Source organism: Muscardinus avellanarius (assembly GCF_963383645.1).
Source record: "Muscardinus avellanarius genome assembly, chromosome: 2".
NCBI classification, from domain to species: domain Eukaryota; kingdom Metazoa; phylum Chordata; class Mammalia; order Rodentia; family Gliridae; genus Muscardinus; species Muscardinus avellanarius.
Window position 1 is genome coordinate 99,355,103 of NC_137787.1, and position 24,649 is coordinate 99,379,751.

A 24,649-nucleotide genomic window follows, 5' to 3' on the forward strand; every position below is an offset into this window, starting at 1 on the left:
CAATCTGCAGTACCATAAACAACAACAAAACTGCTATGGGACCCAGATTTGATGGTAAACACCTGTAAATCCTACTACTTGGGAGGCTGAGACAGGGGGAATCACAAGTTCAAGGACAGCCTCAGCAAGTAGTGAGAGTCTCATCAACCTAGTGAGACTCTGTTTCCAAATAAAAATTAAAATTGGGCTGGGGGTTTAGCTTGAAGGTAGAATGCTTCTGGGTTCAATCCCCAGTACTACACACACACACACAAATCCCCAGTACTACACACACACACACACACACACACACACACACACACACACACACACAAACTGCTATGGGTACAGAGATATAGCTCAGATACAGCACTTGCCTAGCCTAGCAATGTGCAAGATCCTAGGGTTCAGTTCCCAGTACCCTCAAAAAAAAAGGACAACAACAAAAACTACTACAGATCTACAAATACATAACACAGTTCCACATATATTGAACTATTATTATTTTGTGTGTGTCGGGGGGTCTGGGGATGGAACCGAGAGGCATTCACCTCCGAGCTATACCTTCTGCCCTATTTTGTATTCTTTATCTAGAAACGGTCTCACTGAGTTGCGGAGGGCCTCACTAAGTAGCTGAGGCTCTCCTCAAACCGCAATCCTTCGGTCTCAGCCTCACAAATGCTGGGATTACATGCGTGCACCACCACGGTGCCTGGCTTATTTTATTTAATATTTTTTTTTTTTTTTTTTTTTTGGTGGTACTGGGGTTCCTGGAAGCCCTTCTACCTCGGGGCTACACTCCCAGACCTATTTTTACATTTTCATTTTGGAAACAGGGTCTCCTAAACCAGCGCGCGGCTGGCTTCGAACCTGCGCGATCCTCCTGTCTCCGCCTCCCAAGCGCGGGGATTACAAGCGTGCGCCACCACGCCCGGCGATTTTTTATTTAATTTTGAAATAGTGTTTTGCTGGGCCTAGTGGCGCATGCTTGTAATTCCAGCATATTGGAGGCTGAGACAGGAGGATTGCAGTTCGTGGACAGCCTCAGCTACTTAGTGAGATCATTTCAAAATAAAGAATAAAAAATATGGCTGGGCATGTGACTTGGAGGTAGAATATCCCTGGGTTCCATCCCCAGTACCAACCAACCAACCAACAAACAAACAAACAAACAAACAAACAAACAAACAAACAGTTTCAATAGGTTGCTGATGGCCTTGCTAAGTCACTGAGGCTGGCCTTGAACCTATCATCCTCCTGTCTCAGCCTCAAAAGTACTAGGATTATAAATGTGTGCCACCAAGCTCTGCTAAATCTCTGAACATTTTATTCATTTTGTGTGTGTATGTGGTACTATAGGGATTGAACCCAGGAGCAATTTATTTCCAAGCTACACTCTCAGCCCTATTTTAATTTTTATTTTGAAACAGTGTTGCTAGGTTTCTGAGCATCTCAAATTGAAGCAGTCCTTTAGCTTACAATCCTCCTGCTTTGGCCTCCCAAAATAAAAATAGAATAGGGCTGGGGATATAGCTTGGAGGAAGAATGCCCCTGAGTTCAAGTCCCAATACAATTAAAAAAAAAAAAAAAAAAACAGACAGAAAAAGGATAAAAAAAAGAGAGCTGGGGTGTAGCCTGAGGTAGAATGCCCCTGGGTTCTACCTCCAGTATTTGTTGATATATTATGTATTTGTAATTCACTATTAGAATTAGAGGCCTGTGCTGCCACTCCCAGCTCTGAATGTTTTAATTTCAATAACGATTTCAAACACATTATCCATTCTGATATTATCAATATCAAAAGGCACTCTTGTGCCCGGCCTGGTGGCGCATACTTGTAATCCCAGTATTTGTACTTGGGAGGCTGAGATAGGAGGATCTGGGTTCGTGACCAGCGTCAGCTACTTAGTGAGGTCCTGCACAACTTGGTAAGACCCTGTTTCAAAATAAGGAACAAAAAATAGAGCTGGGGGTGTAGCTCATAGGTCGAATGCCCTTGGATTCCGTCCCCAGTACCTCAAAAAAAATTTAAAAAAATTAAAAAGCAGGCTTGTAATTCCAGTATTTAGAAGGTTGAGATAGGAATTGTAGGTTTGAGGACAGCCTCAGCAACTTAGTGAGACCCTCCACAATTCAGTAAAACTGCTTCAAAATAAATAACATAGCAAGGCAGGTATAATGGTGCTTATTTGTAATCTCAGTACTAGGGAGGCTGAGATAGGAGGAATGCAGGTTCATGACCAGCCTCAGCTACTTAGTGAGACCTTCTGCAGCCTAGTGAGACCCTGTTTCAAAATAAAGAATAAAAAAACAGATGAGCCACGCGTGGTGGCGCACGCTTATAATCCCAGCATTTGGGAGGCTGAGATAGGAGGATCCAAGTTTGCCGATAGCCTCAGCTACTCAGTGAGGCCCTTTGCAACTCAGTGAGACCCTGTTTCAAAATAAAGAATAAAAATAGGAATGGGAGTGTAGCTCGAAGGTAGAATGCCCCTGGGTTCCATCCCCAGCACCGCAAAAATGAAAAAGAAAAAAAAAAAAATAGAGCTGCTGGGTGTGATGACCCACACCTACCTCTAGGTTCAATCCCCAGTACAAGAAAGAAAAGAGAAAGGAAAGGAAAGGAAGAAAGAAAAAAGAAAGGATGGATAGATGGATGGATGGATGGAAGAAAAAGAGGGATAAAAAAAGGAATTGGGGTGTAGCTTGAGGTAGAATGCCCCTGGGTTCCACCTCCAGTACTGCAAAAACAAAAACAAAAACAAAAACCTCAAAAGTACAATGTCTCTGGGTTCAATCCCCAGTACCACAAAAAAAAAGGGGGCAGGAATACCACTGTGCAAATGTTAGTGAATTAATGGTTCTAGGCATTGATCATTACTGCTTGCTATGCCAGCTAACACCATAAAAAGAGACAAGCCTCCTAAAGGAAGATATACCAATATCTTCAAGTGATTTGATGACCATGGAAAAAATTCTAACCTGAAGCTATTTTACCAATTTATAAAAAAAAAAAAACGAGAAATGATACAAAAGGGCCACATCCAACAAAATCTAGACCATAGGGAATCAGAGAACAAATATATTAAAAAAGTGATATGGCTTCTTCAAAATATAAATTATAAAGAAATAAAGATGAAGAAGCTTATAAAGACCCCAGAGAGATCACAATGTATGGACCTTGATGGATCTTGAATCTAAAATAAAAAACTGTAACAAATGAATTAATAAAAGTATGACTTTGATAAGACAACTGAAAACTTGAATACGGAATGATTAATGATATTAAAGAATTATTAGTTTCTACAGATTAGTTACATTAAAAATTAAGAATCTTATTCTTCATCTATACTGAAGTACTTAGATGAAATGATATGACTGATTTGTTTCAAAGTTATAAGAGATAAATAGGAATGGCTAGGATACACATGAAACAGGACTGGCCATGAGTTTTAATTTACTGAAGCTAGTAGGTAAGTACATGACATTCATTATAATATTTGGTTTCTTTCTTTCTTTCCTTCTTTCTTTTTTCTTTTTTTTTTTTTTTTTTGCAGGCCTGGAGATGGAACCCAGGGGCATTTTACCTCTGAGCTACACCCCCTGCCCTATTTTTTATTTTTATTTATTTTTATTTTTATTTTTGGTGGTACTGGGGTTCCTGGAAGCCCTTCTACCTCCGGGCTACACTCCCAGACCTATTTTTACATTTTTATTTGGAAACAGGGTCTCCTTAAGTCAGCACGCACGGCTGGCTTCAAACCTGCGCGATCCTCCTGTCTCTGCCTCCCAAGCACGGGGATTACAAGCATGCGCCACCACACCCGGCTTATTCTTTATTTTGAAACTGAGTTGCAGAGGGCCTCACTGAGTTGCAGAGGGCCTCACTAAGTAGCTGAGGCTGTCCGCGAGCTGTGAGCATCCGGTCTCAGCCTCCGAATGCTTGGGATCACAAGCATGCAGCACCACGCCCAGCTTGGTTGGTTGGTTTGTTTCTCTCTCTCTCTCCCTCCCTCCCTCCCCTCTCCCTCCCTCCCTCCCTCTCTTTCTTTCTTTCTTTCTTTTTGTGGGTCTGGGGATGGAACCCAAGGGCATTCGACCTCGAGCTACAACACCTGCCCTATTTTTTATTCTTTATTTTGAAACCGGGTCTCACTGAGTTGTGGAGGGCCTCACTAAGTAGCTGAAGCTGTCCACGAACCGTGATCCTCTGGTCTCAGCCTCTGGAATGCTGAGATTACAAGCGTGCGCCACCATGCCTGGCCTTGGTTACTTTCAAATGTTTAAAATTTTTTATAATAAACTAGGTAAGATGATGCATGCTTGTAATTCCAGTTATTAGAGGCTGAGACAGGAGGATCACAAATTTATGGACAGCCTCAGTCACTTAGTGAGGCCCTCTACAACTTACTGAGACCCTGTTTTAAAATGAAGAATAAAAAATAGGGCTGAGGGTGTAGCTCAGAGATAGAGTGCCCCTGGGTTTCATCCCCAGTTCCACACAAAAAAAATAATAAAATAAAATAAAATTTCCTATAATAAATTAAAAAAAAAAGATAGAGAAGACAAACAGAAAAAGAATAAAAACAGATTTGTGAATACCTGGTAGTCTGAGGGAGCTATAAATGTCCTTATTACTTTTGAATTAAATGGATCCGTTCCCCAAAAGATGATCATTTGCAGAAGTATGCAACACTTTACAGAATTTCCAGTATTTTAGAAGCTAGAGATAATTCTTTTGCATCCTTGCTACATTTCACATAGCTGCTTGGTAGAGTAGAAAACCTTGAATTTTTTTCAGCAAGATATAATGATGTGTTTGGAAAAAGACAATTAAAATTTATTTTCTTTTTTTAATATAAAATTTATTTTTAAGTCAAAGTATACAACAAAGAATATGGAACGCTTCACGAATTTGCATGTCATCCTTGTTCAGGGGCCATGCTAATCTTCTCTGTATTGTTCCAATTTTAGTATATGAGCTGCCGAAGTGAGCACTATTTTCTTTAAATGCAAATTAATTGGTTTTTTTTGGTTTTGTTTTGTTTTTTTTGGTGGTATTGGGGATGGAACCCTTTTACTTCCAGGCTATACTCCCAGACCTATTTTTTCTATTTTATTTGGAAACAGGGTCCCTTAAGCCAGCAAGGCTGGCTTTGAACCTGCGGAATCCTCCTATCTCTGCCTCCCAAAACCAGGGATTACCACGCCCAGCAAATGAATTGTTTTAATAATGGCACATATTACAGTGATCAAAATTCAAAGAATATATGCATGATGATTCATCTTTAGTCAAACAATTATTACATTCAGCCTAACGATTAGAACCTGTTGCAGAAATATTAAAAACAGGTGCAAAAGAAGAGATAGTATAAAATGAAAGACAATTAGAATTTAATTTCTCAGCATGCCTTAGACATCTATGAACACAACATCAGCAGTCTTCTGCTTTTTTTAATGGGTGCTGGGGATGGAATCCAAGGACTAATGTCCCTCACCCCATTCTTGTATATTTATTTATTTACTTATTTAGTGGTACTGGGGGTAGAACCCAGGGGCTTTTCTACCTCTGGTCTATACTCCCAGACCTATTTTTTATACTTTATTTGGAAACAGGGTCTCACTAAGTTGCTGAGAGCCTCACTAAGTAGCTGAGGCTGGCTTCGAACCTGTGAGATTCTCCTGTCTCAGCCTCCCAAGCGCTGAGAGTACAAGCGTGTGCCACCATGCCCGGCTCTATTTTTTATTTTGAAACAGGGTCATGCTAAATTGCTGAGTCTTAAAACCTGTAATCCTCTTGCCTCAGCCTCCCTCCTGTACTAGGATTACAAGTGTGTGCCACCAAAACCAGTTAAATCAGCATTCTTATATTTTAAGTATCACTGTAGATCACAAAGACCATGATTATAAAAGTAATAAAATGTTAAAAACATAAACAAACCTTTTGGTATCAATTTTAATAGCAACAAAACTGTCTGAAGATGCTTCTGTTACTTTCTCATCTTCCCAACTTGCAGCCATCTGTGTAGACTGCTCATCATCACCTATAAAACATGGAAAGGATTCTTAAAACATGAGGCCAAAATATGCAGATTGCAGATGGTTTTCCCTGGAAAAAACCAACATCAAATAAGGCATAATCCCACAAACACTATTTTCCTTTTTTGTGTGTGGTACAGGGGGTTGAATCCTAGGACATTCTGCCTTTGAGCCACATATCTATCTCTATATTTTATTTTATTTTTGGTGGAACTGGGGATAGAATCCTTCTACCTCCGGGCTACACTCCCAGACCTGTTTTATATTTTATTTGGAAACAAGGTCTCTTAAGCCAGCGTGGCTGGCTTCGAACGTGCGCCATCCTCCTGCCTCCGCCTACCAAGCACGGGGACTAAAAGCGTGCACCAACATGCCTGGCCTTATTTTTTTATTTTAGAACAGGGTCGCCAGGCCGAGCGTGGTGGTGCACACTTGTAATCCCCTAGCTTGGGAGGCAAAGACAGGAGGACTGTGCAGGTTCGAAACCAGCCTTGCTGGCTTAAGAGACCCAGTTTTCAAATAAAATATAAAAAATAGGTCTGGGAATGTAGCCTGGAGGTAGAAGGGTTCCATCCCCAGTACCACCAAAAACAATTAAAAACAAGAAAAAAAAACAAAAAGAAAACCAAAAAAACCTACAGGGTCGCCGGGCATGGTGGTACACGCTTGTAATCCCAGCATTTGAGAGGCTGAGACAGGAGGATCGAACAGGTTCAAAGCCAGCCTCAGCTATTTAGGCTCTCAGCAACTTAGTGAGACCCTGTTTCCAAATAAAATATAAAAAATAGGGCTGAGAGTATAGCCCAGAGGTAGAAAGCCTCTGGGTTCCACTCCCAGGACCACCAAAAAACAAAACAAAACAAAACAAAAAAACAGGGTCTCACTAAGATGCAGAGGACGTAAGTTGCTGAGGCTGGCTGTGAACCGGTGATCCTCCTGTCTCAGTCTTCCTAGTACTACAATTACAAATGAGCGCCAACATGCCCCACTGCAGATTTTTTTTTTTACCCAATTTGATCTTTTCCAGGGCTAGGAATGTAGCTCAGTGGAAGAGTGCTCTGCATTTGATTCTCACCCAGCACTATAGGAAAAAAAGAAAAATTATTTTTCCATAAAATAAAAAGTGTGACAACATACACTCTTCATATAAAAATAACAAAGCCAAAACACTAAAGTAGATATCATGCATTTTTTTTTTTTGTACTGGGATTGATTAAGGTGGATTCTACCTCTGACCTATTCCCCCAGCCCTATTTTAATTTTGAAATAGGTTCTTGCTAAATTGCTGAGGCTGCAATTATGTCTCAGCCTTCCAAGAACTGGGATACAGGTGTGGGCCACCACATCCAGGTAGATAATAGGTATTTTCTGGAAGACATCAAAATTGTAATGCAAATAATATCACAATAGTAAGTCATGGTTTAAAAAAGTACCTATTTGCCAGGTGTGGTGGCACATGCTTGTAATCCCCACGTTTGGGAGGCAGAGACAGGAGGATTGTGCAGGTTTGAAGCCAGCCTCGCTGGTTTAAGAGACTCTGTTTCTAAATAAAATATAAAATAGGTCTGGGAGTGCAGCCCTGAGGTAGAAGGGTTCCATCCCCAGTACCACCAAAAAAAATAAAAAAGTAACTATTTTGGCTTTTGTACCTAGGATTTTAAAAAAGTACTTGGGAGACTGAGATAAGATTGCCGGTTCATGGCCAGCTGCAACTTAATGAGAACTTGTTTCAAAATAAAGAATAAAAAAATGGGGCTGGGGGTGTAGCCTAAAGGTAGAATGCCCCTGGGTTCCATCCCCAGTACAACAAAAAAACAAAAATAAAAATAAAAACAACAAAAAAATAGGGTTAGCTGGGCGTGGTGGCACACGCTTGTAATCCCCACGCTTGGGAGGCTGAGACAGGAGGATCACGCAGGTTTGAAGCCAACTTTAGCTGGCTTAAGACACCCTGTTTCCAAATAAAATATAAAATAAGTCTGGGAGTGTAGCCCAGAGATAGAAGGGTTCCATCCTCAGTACCACCAAAAACAAACAAACAAGAAAAAAAACAAAAACAAAAACAAAAAAACCTACAGGGTCACCAGGCATGGTGGTACATGCTTGTAATCCCAGCATTTGAGAGGCTGACAGGAGGATCGCACAGGTTCAAAGCCAGCCTCAGCTACTTAGTGAGGCTCTCAGCAACTTAGTGAGACCCTGTTTCCAAATAAAATATAAAATGGGTCTGGGAGTATAGCCTGGAAGTAGAAAGCCTCTGGGTTCCACACCCAGTACCACCAAAATAAAAAATAAAAAATAAAAAATAGGGTTGGGGGTATACCTCGAAGGTAGAATGCCCCTGGGTTCAATCAACAGTACAGCAAAAATCAAAACAAGAGCCGGGCATAGTGGCACATATTTGTAATCCCAGGATTCGGGAGGCTGAGACAGAAGGATCATGGTTCGTGGCCAGACTCAGCTACTTAGTGAGGCCCTTTGCAACTCAGTGAGACCCTGCTTCAAAATAAAGAATAAAAAATAGGGCTAGGGGTGTAGCTCAGAGGTAGAATATCCCTAGGTTCCATCACCAGTACCTCAAAAAATAAAAAAATAAAAAAATAAAACTAATCTACAGTGATAAAATTATGGAGGAGACAAGTGCTACTGAGTGGGAATGAGTATAAGGGAACCTCTTGCAGAGCTGGAAATGTTCTGTATCTTGATTTGGGTGATAGATACACAAGTGTAATTTTATATTAAAATTCACTAAGAGCTGGGCGTTGTGACACATGCTTATAATGCCAGCATTCGGGAGTAGAGAATGGAGGATCAGGGTTCATGGACAGCTTCAGCTACTTAACAAGGCCCTTCGCAACTTGGTGAGACCTCATTTCAAAAAATAAAAAAGACTAAAAATAATGACTCGGGGTGTAGCACAGAGGTAGAATGCCCTTGGATTCCATCATCCATAGTATCATACACACACAAAAAAATTCACTAAGGGTTGGAGACGCTGCTTTAGTGGTACTTACCTAGCAACCACCATAAAAAAGAAAGCCATGCCTTTTAAATATATGTTATACTACAATAACAACAAATGTTCTAAAAGACTGAGATAGTTAGAATGAGAAGACTGCTTCAGGTTTACACCCATGTCTAGAATGACACCATTTATCTGTAGGCTGAGGGAAATTTAGAACTAAGTCACTGAAAATTATTTGAGGCTGAGACAGGGGATCATGGATTTGTGGACAGAATCAGCTATTTATGCCCTCTGCAACTTAGTAAGACCCTGTTTCAAAATAAAGAATAAGAAGCCAGGCTTGTTGGAGCACGCTTGTAATCCCAGTATTTGGGAGGCTGAGGCAGGAGGATCACGGTTCGTGGACAGCCTCAGTTGCTCAGTGAGGCCCTCTGCAACTTAGGGAGACCCTGTTTCAAAATAAAGAACAAAGGCTGGGCATGATGGCGCACGCTTGTATTCCCAGCACTTAGGAGGCTGAGATAGGAGGATCACACAGGTTCCAAGCCAGCCTCAGTTACTTAGTGAGGCTCTCAGCAACTTAGTGAGACCCTGTTTCCAAATAAAATAGAAAATAGGCCTGGAGGCAGAAAAGCCCGTTTCCCCTCCCAGTACCACACACACCCAAAAACAAAAAGCCAAAAAAAAGAAAGAAAAAAGAAAAAAATAGGGCTTGGGGTATAGCTTGGAGGTCGAAAGCCCCTTACCCTCACAACTTAGTGAGACCCAGTTTCAAAATAAAGAATAAAAAATAGGGCTGGGGGTGTAGCTCTAAGGTAGAACGCCCCTGCGTTCCAACCCTAGTACAAAAAAAAAAAAAAAAAAAAAAAAAAAGAATAAAATAGGATTGAGGGTGGAACCTGGAGGCAGAATGCCTCTGGGTTCAACCCCTAGTACCACAAAAATAAAAAATAAAATAAAATAAAAAGAAACTGCTTTCTAGCCGGGCGTGGTGGCGCATGCTTGTAATCCCAGCATTCGGGAGGCTGAGACCTGGAGGATCGTGGTTCACGGACAGCCTCAGCTACTTAGTGAGGCCCTCTGCAATTCAGTGAGACCCGGTCTCAAAATAAAGAATAAAAAATAGGGCAGGGGGTATAGCTTGGAGGTAGAATGTCCCTGGGTTCCATCCCCAGACCCACCAAAAAAAAAAAAAAAAAAAAAAGAAACTGCTTTCTCAAAGGTGAGTACCCTTTATCATTATATAGATTAAAACAGTTTTCAGCCGGGCATAGTGTGGCACATGCTTGTAATCCCCGCGCTTGGAGGCGGAGACAGGAGGATCGCGCAGGTTCTGGCTTAAGAGACCCTGTTTCCAAATAAAAAAGTATAAAAATTAGGTCTGGGAGTGGAGCCTGGAGGGGTAGAAGGGCTTCCAGGAACCCCAGTACCACCAAAAACAAAAAAGAGAATAAAACAGTTTTCAGATAATACTTTTTATTTTACAAAAATAATTATTTAGCTGTTCTTTTATAGGCTGCTTTCTCCAGGGAGCATCTCCCCTAATCTAGCCTTTGCCTTCCCCATCTCAGTTAATCTGTTTATAGTAATTCCATCTTTACAGTTTTTAGGCCAAAAACCTTAGATAAACTAGGCATGGTGGTGCATGCTCATACAACCAGGTATTGAGGAGGCAGAGACAACGGGATTGCTTAAGCCCAGGAGTTAAGAGACCAGTCTGGGCAACACAGTAGAACTGCATCTCAAAACAAACAAATTTGGGGGTATAGCTCTGTGGCAAAGTACTAGCCTACCATGTATATAGGCTCTGAATTTGATTTTTACACAACAAAACCAACAACAAACCCAACACTTAATTCTTGACTTTAACTCTACCTCCAAAATATATCAGTACACCACTTTCACAGCTCCACCCTGAGCCAGACTACCACATCTTTACTATACAGCCTCCTAACTGGTCTCTTGTGGGTCTACTTTTTTTGTGTGTGTGGTACTAGGAATGAAACCCTGAGGGCATTTTTAACTCGGAGCTATACCCCCAACCCTATTTTTTATCCTTTATTTTGAAACAGGGTTTCACCAAGTTGCCTAAGGCCTCACTAAGTAGCTGAGGCTCACCATGAACCTGTGCAATCCCCCTATCTCAGCCTCCCAAGTACTGGGATTACAAGTGTGTACCACCACGTGTGGCTTGGTCCTGTGTTTTTGATATCCAACAGAATCTTATGTACAGTAGATGCTGAGCAAATGTCAATTAATCAAAGACTACAAAATAGTGACAATCAAGCGTGAGTTGTATGACTTAAGAGGGTTTTTTTTTTAAGCTGGACATGGTAGTACATGCTTATAATCCCAGTACTTGGGAGGCTGAGACAAGAGGATCACAAGTTCATGGACAACCTCAGCTATTTAGTGAGACCCTGTTTCAAAATACAGAATAAAGCCGGGCATGGTGGCAAACGCTTGTAATCCCAGCATTCAGGAGGCGGAGACAGGAGGATCCTGGTGCACAGACAGCCTCAGCTACTGAGTGAGGCCCTTCGCAACTCAGTGAGACCCTGTTTCAACATAAAAAGAATAAAAAATAAGGCTGGGGATATAGTTCAGAGGTAGAATGCCCCTGGGTTCCATCCCCAGTACTACAAAAAAGAAAGTATAAAAATTAGGGCTACGGATGTAGCTCAGAGGGTAGAATGCCCCTGAATCTAATCCCCAGTACTACAAGCACAAATTACTACTAATAATAATATATTCTGTGTGAGATTAGATCAAAAAATAAGAGTTTGAAAAATTTGTTCCCTAATATGTGAGAGTTAGGGAGAAATGGGTCATAGGAGGAACTCTTGGAAGAGGATCAATAACTTTTAACTCTGTTTACATTGTCTTTGGATATACAATATTTTTTTTATTTTTTAGGGAGTTTATTTACTCTTTTGTTGCCTGTGCCATTGAAATCATATCCAAGAAATCACTTCCAATTTCAATGTTGTGAGGTTTTATGACCCAGATTTTCTTCTAAAAGCTTATAGTATTAAGATTTATATTTAGATCTTTTATCTATTTTGAGTTAATATTTGTATATGTGTTAGGTAAGGGTCCAATTTTATTCTTTTTCATTTATTATTATTTTTCAACAATATTTAGTTAAAAGACTAGTATTTCCTCCACCAAAAGTTCATGGAAACCTTGTCAAAAATAACTTGACAATGTATGGAAGAATTTATCTCTAGGCTTTTATTTAGCTCCAATGGTTTATATATCTGCCTTTAGAACAGTACTACACTGTTTCAATTATTGTAGCTTTATATGGTTTGAAATCAGAAAATATACATCTTCTAGCTTTGTTCTTCTTTGAGACTGTTTTGGGTATCTAGAGTCCATATTCCATATCAGGATATATTTTTTCTGAAAAATAAATAAATAAATGTATGATAGTTTCACCTAAAAAAAAAAAAAGAAAAAAATATTCTCTGGTAGGAAAGAAAGCAAAAAGAAATATTGAAATGTTATCTTTAAGTCATCAAAAGTTTGGTACCAGACAAATGAAACTGTCATGTGAGATTATCAATGTTAATAATGTATAAATTGCTATAATACTAGATGTCAACCAGTAAGCCAAGCGTGGGAAGGAGGGATGGGGAGGGAATGGGGTGGGGATCGTGGTAGGGGCTAACTGGGCGAGATGTGCATGTATGTCTACAAAAGTATTTTCTTTATACCACTATGATGTATGAATACATTGCACCAATAAAAAATAAATTTAAAAAAAAAAAAAAAGAAAAATTTGGCCAAAGAAAAGTAAACATGGACTAGAATACATCCACAGACCAAGTCCAAAATGAACATTTCTGAGCCTACTGTGGTGGTGCAGGTTTGTAATTCCAGCATTTGGGAGGCTGAGAAAGAAGGATCATGGGTTTGTAGACAGCCTCAGCTAATACTTAGCGAGGTCCTTTGCAACTCAGTGAGACCCTGTTTCATGATAAAGAATAAAAAATAGGGCTGGAAAAAAAATAGGGCTGGGGGTGTAGCTTAGAGGTATAATGCCCCTGGGTTCCATTCCCAGTACTGCAAAAATAATTTTTAAAAAATTCCTTTAGTAGAGTTCTCAATATTGAGCCTCAGAATGAAGAAAAATTCTGAATGTGTATTTAGAGACCATGGAGTGAGGGGAGATAATAAAATTCTAAGTAGGTGACTCGAACTGTTAACCTAGAAAATAACTGTATGAAAATATTCATACTATAAATATTTCTCAGAGAAGGTTTGTGAAATGTGAGGAATCCTTTTTATTTTTTCATATATTCACTATTTATTTCTGTCCTTTTGTTCTGACATTGGGCTATACATAAAACAAATGAAACATTGTCTGCCCTCAATGCAGCTTAAAACCTAATGGTACAAAAATAATTTTAACAAGTTGACAATTATAAATACAGTAATAAATTCTACAAAAGAAGAACTATGATAGCCAGGCATGGTTGTACTTGGGAGACTGAGACAGAAGGACTGCAGATTTGAGGCCAGCCTCAGCAAGTTAGTGAGACCCTCAACAACTTAGTGAAACCCTGTCTTATTTTGTGTGTGTGTGTGGTTCTGGGGTTCCTGGAAGCCCTTCTAACTTAGGGCTACACTCCCAGACCTATTTTTATATTATTTTTTATTTGGAAACAGGGTCTCTTAAGCCAGAGTGGCAGGCTTCGAACCTGCGCGATCCTCCTGTCTCTGCCTCCCAAGCGCGGGGATTACAAGCGTGTGCCACCACGCCCGGCTGTGAAACCCTGTCTTAAAATAAAAAGAAAATAGCTGGGCATGGTGGCACACACTTATAATCTCAGCATTTGGGAGGCTGAAACGGTAGAATCCAGGTTCGCAGTCAGCCTTCGCTATTTAGTGAGGCCTTTTGCAACTCTGTGAGACCCTGTTTCAAAATAAGAATAAAAAATAGGGCCGGAGATGTTAGCTTGGAGGTAGAAAGGCCCTAGTTTCCATTTTTGAGAAGGGGACAGGATCCTCTATCCAAACTCCCCTGTTAAGGCCTGAAATAAACCCCACATCTCCTGAATCTACCACTGATGCCTAAAACCCACACTTTTATTTAAATCTGCAACTTGAGCTGGCATGGTGGTACACACTTGTAATCTCAGCACTTCGGAGGCTGAGACAGGAGGATGGTAGGTTCACAGCCAGACTCCGCTTTTTTTTTTTTTTTTTTTTTTTGCGGTACTGGGGATGGAATGCAGGGGCATTCTACCTCTGAGCTATACCCCCAGTCCTATTTTTTATTCTTTATTTTGAAACAGGGCCTCAGTGAGTTGTAGAGGGCCTAAGTAGCTGAGGCTACCTGTGAACCATGATTCTCCTATCTTAGCTTCCCAAATGCTGGGATTACAAGCATGTGCCACCCATGCTCGGCTTCCCCCAGCCCCTCTTTATATTTTACTTTGAAATTGAGTCTTGCAGCCAGGTACGTTGGCGCACACCTGTAATCCCAATATTTGGGAGGCTGAGAGAGGAAGATTGCAGGTTTAAGGTCAGCCTAAGCAACCTAGTGAGATCTTCTAAGACTCTATTACAAAATAAAAAATATAAAAATAGGCTGGAGGGTGTACCTCAGAGGTAGAATGCCTCTAGGTTCAATTATCAGTACAGGGAAGAAGGGGGAGGGGAGGAAGAGGAGAATGAGGAAAAGGAGGAGGAGGAGGAGGAGCAGCAGCAGATCATCATCTTGCTAAATTGCTGAAGGTCTCACTAAATTGACCAGGCTGGCCTCAAACCTACAATCCTGTCTCAGCCTCCCAAGTACTGGGATTATTGGAAAGCGCCACTGTGCCCAGTTCAATGATAACTTTCTTAACACTTACTAACCAGTGGCATTACTAATTGCTTACTTCAGTATCTTTACTTTTTTTTTTTTTTTTTTTTGGTGGTATTGGGGATTGAACCCAGGGGCGTTCTACCTACCCCAGCCCTTTCTGTTTTGAAACAGGGTCTCACTAGGTTGTTGAAGGTCTATTAAGTTGCTAAGGCTGTACGTTGGGATGGGGGTAGTGTGGCCTGAACCCATGGGCATCCTACTACTAAGCTACATCCTCAGCCCTTTTATTGTTTTATTTTGAAACAAGGTCTTGCTAAATTCACACTCCTGCCCTAGAACCTGTGATCCTATCTCAGCCTCCCAAATACTGAAATTAGAGGTGTATGTGCCACCATGCCTGCCCTTAGTTTCTTATTTCTAATCAAACTGACCTGTTATGAAATTAAATGGGTTTGGGATTACAAGAGAAAACACTGTAGCCTTAACTGCATCAGGAGTAGCCAATGTGAGGGCACTTAAAAGAGCACAAACTCTAAAGCAAAGAGTTGCACACCTTTGCACAGTCATCCCTTCTAATCTATCTCAAAATTTAAGAGTTGGTGGTCTATTAACCAAAAAAAGGCAAAAAATGGTCTCTGACATAAATTTTAGCCACTTCACACACCAATCAGTGACGAGAAAGACACTTTTGTCTCAGACTCCGTCAGATTATTCCAAGAAAACTATTGTTTTACTTCTATTTATTTATTTATTTATTTATTTATTTTTGTGGTGGTACTGGGGTTCCTGGAAGCCCTTCTACCTCCGGGCTACACTCCCAGGCCTATTTTATATTTTGTATTTGGAAACAGGGTCTCTTAAGCCAGCACAGCTGGCTTCGAACCTGCAAGATCTTCCTGTCTCCACCTCCCAAGCGCGGGGATTACAAGTGTGAGCCACCACGCCCGGCACTTCTATTTAAAAGGCTACAACTGAAAATACTTATGGGGGTGGGGAGTGGGGTGCTGGGAATTGAAGCTAGGGGGGAAGAATTCTATCTCTGAGCTACACCCCCAGCCTCTTTAGTTTATTTTTGTCATTTTTTTATTTTTATTTTTTGCAGTACTGGGGATTGAACCCAGGGGCATTCCACCTCCAAGCTCCATTTGCAAGCTAGTTTTTTTAATTCTTTTTTTGAAACAGGGTCTCACTAAGTTGTACAGAGCCTAAGTAGCTCAGGCTGGCTGTAAATCCAGATCCTCTTGTCTCAACCTCCCAAGTACTGGCATTACAAGCATACACCACCATGCTCGGTTCCTATTTAGTTTTTATTTTGAAACAGGGTCTCACTAAATTGCTGAGGCTGGTCTTGAACCTGCAATCCTCCTATCTCAGCTTCCTATGTACTGGGATTATAGGGTGTATGCCACCATGCTTGGCTAAAAATACTTGCTGGCTGAAGGAGTGATTTTTCTAGTATCCTAACATCAGTTGTACACCATTCTTTAACTCACACATAAAATCTTCATTAAATAAAACCAGGTGCATTGGTGTGTCTCTGTATTGCCAACTACTTGAGAGAATAAGGCAGGACTACTTGAGCACAGAGTTGGAGACCAGCCTGGGCAACATAGCAAAACCCAATTTAAATAATAAATAAATAAATATAAAAAATAAAAGAGCCTGGAGTGGTGGCACATGCTCATAATCTGCCAGTATTTGGTAGTATACCAGTAATGGGAATGGCCTAGAAAGATTTGAGAAAGCTATGATTATTAATATATTCCAAAAACTGGGTGAGGGGCAAGTCTGTGAAAGGACTTGGTTGCTGACTAGAAGCAGGCAATTATTCCAATGTAAATTAACCTAGCTAAAGGTAATTAGCAAGTCTATAGGGGAGGGGAACTAGGACTACCTCATCCTCAACCTGTGTTCTAAACACAGGTTTACATAATAATTGGATAATCTAGCTAGGATGGGAGGAGGGGTCAACTTTTGTGAAAGGAGACACCTTGCCACACCTTGCTGGGGGAGGAACCTTACAGGGCTTGTTTACTATATAAACAAGATGGAGGTCATGGGTCTAAAAAGTCTGGTCCACATGTTGCATCTTTGGTGGGGCATTCATTTGAATCCCCCCATGTCATTCTGGCATAGGGCTATAACTATCTTCTGTATTTCTATCTTTTTAATAAACTTCTTTAAATCTTCAGCAAGAGTCCGGGCTAATGTGTATTTATACTTCTCAGGACAAGAACCCGCAGTTTTTCTGTTTTTGTTTTTTTGTGTGTTTTGAGGGAAATTGTGTCCAGGACCCTATTAGGGAATAGGGGTTCCCGGGGACAGTTTCCCTAAACTATAACATATTCTCAAAACCGTAACAGGGAGGATCACAGGTTTGAGGCATGTGGTAATTTAGCAAGATCCTGTTTCAAAATAAAAAATAAAATAGGGCTGGGGAGCCCCATGTGTGTGTGGTGGTGCAAGCTTGTAATCCCAGCATTTGGGAAGCTGAGACAGGAGAATCTCGGTTCAAGGACAGCTGCAGCTACTTAGTGAGGCCCTTTGCAACTCAGTGGTAACTCGGACGTAGAATGTCCCATGCTTAACTTTTCCCCCCCAAAAAGCAAGTTTCAATAAAAATACCTTGCCTTAACTGTGTCCCATTTAAATAATTCTATGAACCAAAGTGTACTCTTGAGAACACTCTTTCCAGCTATAAAGATATCTTTTTAATTTTTCCATTAACTTGGTATATTATTACTAGTTTCTCAGATCTAGGAAAATCATGAGTTCTAGATATATTCTTCAAAGTTATGAACAAAGCTCTAGTCAATCTAATTTTTGCTGAGTTTTGTTTATTTGTTTTATAACAAGGGCATTCTACTTCTAAACTAGACCCTCTGAATTTTCTTATTTTGATACAAGATCACACTAAATTACCACACACTGGCCTTGAAACTGAAATCCTCCTATCTCAGCTTCCTATGTACTGGAATTACAGACATGTGCCATCACACTCAGCTAAGTGTTGCAGTTTTATGAGTCTAGTGTCTATATATCCCTAGAGTGACACTAATCCTACTTAGTCTTAGAGATTAGCTAGCTAAAACTCTAGAAAAGCTACCTATATTTTGGGATAGGTCAAGGAAGAGCTTCCTTTGTTAGGCTGCTAACAGTCTTTCAGCAAGCATTCAACAGTCATTAATATTCTAAATACATGTAATACCTGCTCATCAATAAAAATTTAATTGAAGAATGCATATTTACATAAAAGTCCCAAAGTATAAAACCTTTAACTTTATCCCAATAATTTGCACTAGTGTTCCTGAATAGGTTTTTAAATATTTGTTAGTTAAATCTAGCTTTTTAGGCTGGTTATGTAGCTCAGTGTTAAAGTGTTTGCACAGAGGTAGGTATGGTGGTACAAGCCTGCAATACCAGTATTTGGGTGGCTGAGACAGGAAGATCAAAAGTTCAAGGCCAGACTCAGCAACTTAGTGAGACCTGGTTTCAAAACAAACAAACAAACAAACAAACAAACTTGGGAAGCTAAGACAGGAGAATTGCATGTTCAAGGACAGACTTGGCAACCTAGCAAAGCTCTCAGCAACCTACTGAAGCTCTCAGCAACTCTGTTTCAAAACAAAAAAATAAAAGCAGTGCATGGTGGCCCATGCTTGTAATCCCAGTACTTTGGAGGCTGAGATAAAATAAAAAAATAAAATAGGGCTGGAGGTATAGCTTGGAGGCAGAATGCATCTGGGTTCAATCCCCAATACCACACACACACAAACACATAAAAATGAAAGTCTTAAAGACAAAAAATATAAAGGGCTGGGGGTGTATCTAGGAAGTAGAATACCCTTGGGTCCAATTCCCAGTACCACTCAAAAAATAAATAAATAAATAAAAATAAAAAGAGCTGAGGGGTATAGCTCAAAAGAGAATGTCCTTGGGGTTCAATAATCCTCCTCCTCCTCTTCCTCCTCCTCCTTCTTCTTCTTCTTTCTCTCTCTCTCTCTCTCTCTCTCTCTCACACACACACACACACACACACACACACACACACACACACACCAGCTTGCCCAGCATGCATGTTCCATGCCAAACAACACAAATAAGTAAATATATAAGTTAGTATTTCTTTTTTTTTTTTTTTCCCCAGTACTGGGGACTGAATCCACAGGCATTTCTATCTCCAAGATACACCCCCAGTCCAGTTTTATATCTTATTTGGAAACAGGGTCTCACTAGGTTGCAGAGGGCCTATGCTACTTAGAACCTGCAAAATTCCTGTCTCATCCTCCCAAAATTGGGATTACAAGTATGCACCACTACTTCCAGCTATAAATTAGTGTTTCTTTTTTGCAAATTAAGTGATAGCCTCAAGAGTGACTTTCAGGAATGTCTGGACATCATCTATTGTGTTTTCTGTTGGAAACACGACTACCAGAGCCCTACCTGTCCTCATTTCTACACCAATTTAAATCACTGAACAGCTGGGCATGGTGGCACACATTTGTAATCCCAGAATTCCGGAGGCTGAGACCAGAGGATCGTGGTTTACAGACAGTCTAAGCTATTAAGCAATGCCCTTTGCAACTCTGTGAGACCCTGTTTAAAAAATAAAAACACTAAAAAATAGGGATGGGGGTGTAGCTTGGTGGTACAATGCCCCTGGGTTCTATCCCCAGTACCACAAACAAACAAAAAAGCAGCCAGGTGTGGTTGCCCACACTTGTAATCCCAGTACTTGAAAGGCTGAGATAGGAGGATCACAGTTCACAGCCAGCCTCAGCTATTTAGTGAGGCCCTGTTTCAAAAAAAAAGAATAAAAAAATGGCTGGGAGTGTAGCTCAGATGTAGAATGCTCCTGGGTTCAATCCCCAGTACCCCCCCCCCCAAAAAAAAGCACTTTTTTTGAAGCTGCTAAAATTTTTGCCTATTTAAACAAGTTGTGGCCTGTGTGGTGGCACACACTTGTAATCTCAGCATTCGGGAGGTAGAAACTGGAGGATCATAGTTGGTGGACAGCCTCAGCTTCTTAGCAAGGCCCTTTGCAACTCAGTGAGACCCTGTTTCAAAAATAAAAAAACTAAAAAATAGGGCTGGGGGTGTAGCTCGGAGGTACAATGCCCCTGAGTTTCATCCCCAGCATCACACACACACACACACACACACACACACACACACACACACAAAGTTGTGTGCCAGGCATGGTGGCGCATGATTGTAATCCCAGTACTTGGGAGGCTGAGACAGGAGGATCGCAGGTTTGTGGCCAGTCTCAGCTACTTAATGAGGCCCTCTGTAACTTAGTAAGACCCTGTTTCAAAATAAAGAATAAAAAGCAGAACTGGGAGTGTAGCTCAGAAGTAGACTACCCCTGGGTTCAATCTCCAGTACTGCTAAATAAATAAAGTTCTAAACCAGATGTGGTGGCACACACCTGTAATCTCAGTTCTTGGGAGTCTGAGACAGGATTACAGGTTCAAGGACAGGTTTATCAAGTAGTGAGACTCATCCTAGTGAGACCCCATTTCAAAATAAAAATAAAGCCGGGCGTGGTGGCACACGCTTGTAATCCCAGCATTCGGGAGGCTGAGACCTGGAGGATCGCGGTTCGCGGACAGCCTCAGCTACTTAGTGAGGCCCTCTGCAACTCAGTGAGACCCGGTTTCAAAATAAAGAATAAAAAATAGGGCAGGGGGTGTAGCCCGGAGGTCAAATGCCCCTGGGTTCCATCCCCAGACCCGCAAAAAAAAAAATAAAATAAAATAAAATAAAAAAAAAATAATAAAAATAAAAATAAAACACAAGGCTGGGAGTATAGCTCAGAGCTAGAATATCCCTAGGTTCAATCCCTAGTACCACCAAAAACCAAATTCCAAAAAAAAGAAAACAAATGGTAAATTCTTTTTGTGGCCCTGGTACAAGTCAATTTATGAATGTGGACTTAAGTTCCTCATCCTTATAAAATAGGGATAATAAAACCTGTCCTAAAGTACAAGATCAACTGAGGTATTTATTCATTTATTTATTTGTGGTACTAGGGATAGAACCCATGGCCTTTTACCTCCGGGTTACACTCCCAGACCTATTTTTATATTTTATTTAGAAACAGGGTCTCAAGTAGCCGAGGCTGGCTTCAAACCTGCAGGATATAACTGTTTCAGCCTTTCAAGTACAGGGATTACAAGCAGGGGCCATCACGCCCGGCTTTCAATTGAGTTTTATGTAAAAACATTTAAATGTCATAAACCTATTATTGAACTCATAATAAGCACAGTGTCATCAATTTCCATTCATATCAATCCACGTTTTTCATTGCTAGGTTATAATAGTAAATTACATAAAGTACAATGAAATTCCAGAACAGACAGCATATAACAGAATCTAAACTACTCAAGCTCTTCAAATAAGGAGCACTAAAACTTTATCATAACAAAACAATTTTAAAATTTCAAGTTTAAGGCTTAACAGTCTTGTTTCAGCAACCTGTCCTTCACTGCATAAAGTTACAGAATTACTAAGAGATGTGAGGAATTATGAGTAAACCGTTACTAAACACAGGTATCCTAAGAAATAAACCTCTAATTAACAATTGTCACAGACATTGGTCCACGTAATGAAAATGCACAAAACCCTTGACGCAGAAGGTTTACTGTCAATTTACGAGTTCAGTAGTTTTAAAAAGAAAAAAGAAGCATATGGAGCAAAGTAACCCAGAGCAACATAAGGTAAATGGGTTTGTACGCGTTTTCGAAAACTATGTTCATTTTAGGGTAGAAAGACAACAAAGGGAACAACGACGGATTGCCGGAGCACTTCTTTAAAGCTAACAAAAATTTTTTTTAAAAGTTATTCCACCTTAGACCCTTCCAGCACTATGAAAGGAAAAAAAAATGCCCAAGTTTACGTTTCAGGACTCTGTATTAACACCAGCAACAACCGCGAACATCAGGTGGTTTCTCTTTGTGGCTCACCGATGACACAGCTTTCTTCCTGACAGCCCGCGACCCAGCGGGAGCCCGCGAGCCTCGGCCCGCACCTGCGCGCCGGCACTGGGCGCGCGGCCTCCCCACCCCGCGTCGTCGGGGCGCAGGGCCGTCGCGGCCGAGCCTCGGGCTGGCGGGAGGAGCGGGCCGCCCCCGCGAGCCCCAGCGCCCCGGGAGGGGGCCGGGCCCGGGCGCGGAGGACGGCGGCGGGCGGCGGGGCCGCGGGCACCGGGAGACCTGCAGGCGGGCAGCGGCCGGCCCGGGCACCGGCTGAGACGGCCCCGGCCGCGACGCCCGCACCTCCGGGCCGCGGGTCCGCAGCGGAGGAAGGCAGGCCGCGGGGGCGCCCCGGCCACACTCCGGACCCCCGCCCCCTTCACCTGCCACAAACACCACGAAGACCGCGCCGCTCCTCTTAGCCGACGCGATGGCGGCCGGAATGGCTCCCTGGAACCACAGCATCGCTCCCTCGGGCCCAGGCGCTCGCTCGCTCGCTCGCTCGCTGTGTAGTCACCGGGGTCCCGGAGCTGGCCCCGCCTCCCCTTCGTCGGGCCGCGCGGCCCCCGCAGCCCTGGCAGGTCCGGCCCCGCCTCCGGCTCGGGCTCCGGCTCCTCACAAACGAGCACGCGCTTGGCCAGGCCTACGCGTCACGTGACGCCCCGCGTCGCCAGCGCCGCAGCGCCCTGTCTTGTAGGCAAGTCTGTGCGTGCGCGCTCTCGATAGACCTCCCGCGGTCCGGAAGTGAAGGGACTCAGTGGGAAGGGTGACTAACACCTACGGCACGCCGGCGTCTCCTGCAATGAGGCATGACGGGAATTGTAGTCTTCCTAGGCGGGTTTGCCTCCCAGCTGGGAAACCGTAACTGGGGTCCAGGAAACTGGAGAAAAAGAGGCAGTAGTGAGTGTCGCCATAGAATATGCCCTTCTCGGTCTCATCGAGACCTTAAATTTGAAAGGCAGTTATCCCCGCTTGGAAATACATGAACCTTGTAGTGATTTGTTCATGGGCTTAGTTTCTGTTGAATTTAGCCAGACCTTGTAAAAGGACAAGATCAAAACCTTAAGTCACTTTCTATAATACCATCTAGCCCCTGTGCCTGAGGGGAGGTATCAATAGAATGCCGGCCTTCTGCAAGTTCTTGAACTGGATATTGGTGAGATATCATTTTAAAACCTCAAATCAAGCCGGGCGTGGTGGCGCACGCTTGTAATCCCAGCATTTGGGAGGCTGAGACAAAAGGATCTCAGATTCAAGGATGTTAGGAGCTAGTCTTAGAGAGACTGAATACCCAGCAAAGGACATATCCCTGTCAAGTTGGGAAGGAAAATGGAATATGTGGCAAACTATTTTGCTAGCCTAGCCAGTAATCATTCTGCTAATGTGCCCTCCAGTATTCTTTGCTGAGTCTGCTTTCCACTGAGAGGCAAAACTGCCAGATACTTGCTTTTACAACCTCCTCTTGCAGTTAGCAGGACCTTGTGGGAAGGAGGGGTGCATGTCTAGGAAAAGTATTTCAAATAAAAAAAGACACCTGGGAGAAAATACAGCCTTCTTTGCTGGGGTGGTTGTATGCAAATATGCCTGGTACTGCTGCTACCATCTTGCAGCCCCAAGGAAAGACATTGCCTATGCTCTAAGAAGAACAGAATGGGTCTATGATGATGTCACAGAGCTCCTGGACTAACTCTGGAACTGTTCAGTCTTCATATTCTTGTTTTATGAGATAGTAACTAACTGGAAGTTGAATAAAGCTTCTTGTTATCACTGCCATTCTAAACAATGTAAGCTGTAGTCAGGCATGGGGCACACACTTATAATCCCAGTAGTTGGGAGGCTGAAACAAGAGGATTGCAGGTTCAAAACTAGCCTCAGTAACGTAGTGAGACCGTATTTCTAAACTTGAAATAAAATCAGGCTAGAAATGTAGCTTGGAGGTAGGATGCCTCTTGCTTCAATAGCCAGTACCAAAAATAAAAGGTGGGCGTGGTGACACACACTTGTAATCCCAGCACTTGGGAGGCTGAGACAGGAGGATTGCACAGGTTCGAAGCCAGCTTCAGCTACTTAGTGAGGCTCTCAGCAACTAAATGAGACCCTGCTTCCAAATGAAATATTTAAAAAAAATAGGCCTGGGAGTATAGCCCAGAGATAGAAAAGCCCCTGGATTCCACCCATAGTACCACAAAAAGTAAGTAAATAAATAAATAATGTAAGCCTTGGCCAAAAAAAGACACTCTCTTTTATCTTCTTTCTTTTCTTTTTTCTTTCTTCTTTTATTTTGTAATGTTGGGGATTGAACTCAGGGTCATTCTATCTCTAAGCTATATCCCCAGCCCTATCTTTCTTTCTTTCTTTCTTTCTTTCTTTCTTTCTTTCTTTCTTTCTTTCTTCATTCATTTATTATAGCACTGGGGATTGAACCAGAGGCCTTGTACCTTCAAGCTATACCCCAGCATGATTTTATTTCTTATTTAGAAACCGGGTCTCTAAGCCGGGTGTTGTGGCGCACGCTTGTAATCCCAGTACTTGGGAGACAGAGACAGTAGGATCATTCAGGTACGAAGCCAGCCTCAGCTACTTAGTGAGGCTCTCTGCAACTTAGTGAGACCCTGTTTCCAAATAAAAAATAAAATAGATCTGGGAGTATAACCTGGAAGTAGAAAGCTCCTAGGTTCCATCTCCAGTGTTATGAAAGAAAGAAAGAAAGAAAGAAAGAAAGAAAGAAAGAAAGAAGAAATGGCCTCACTAAGTTGAGTCTCATTACTTTTTTTTTTTTCGGTACTGAGGATGAAACCCAGGGGCATTCTACCTCCAAATTATACCCCCAGCCTTATTTTTTATTTAATTATATTTATTTATTTATTTATT

The 24,649-nt window shown here is 41.8% G+C and overlaps 1 protein-coding gene across 1 annotated transcript in view; it reads right to left on the bottom strand.

The window, feature by feature from the left end:
• Positions 1–22,243, bottom strand: part of UBXN4 (UBX domain protein 4) — a gene marked incomplete at both ends in the record, with an annotated part of 59,800 nt that extends 37,557 nt beyond the window's left edge. The window contains 2 exons of the mRNA XM_080690023.1: positions 5,921–6,023; positions 22,162–22,243. Of these exons, the coding sequence (XP_080546149.1) occupies positions 5,921–6,023; positions 22,162–22,243 (185 nt within the window). The remainder of the gene's footprint in view (positions 1–5,920; positions 6,024–22,161) is intronic.
• Between the last annotated feature and the right edge of the window lie 2,406 nt (positions 22,244–24,649).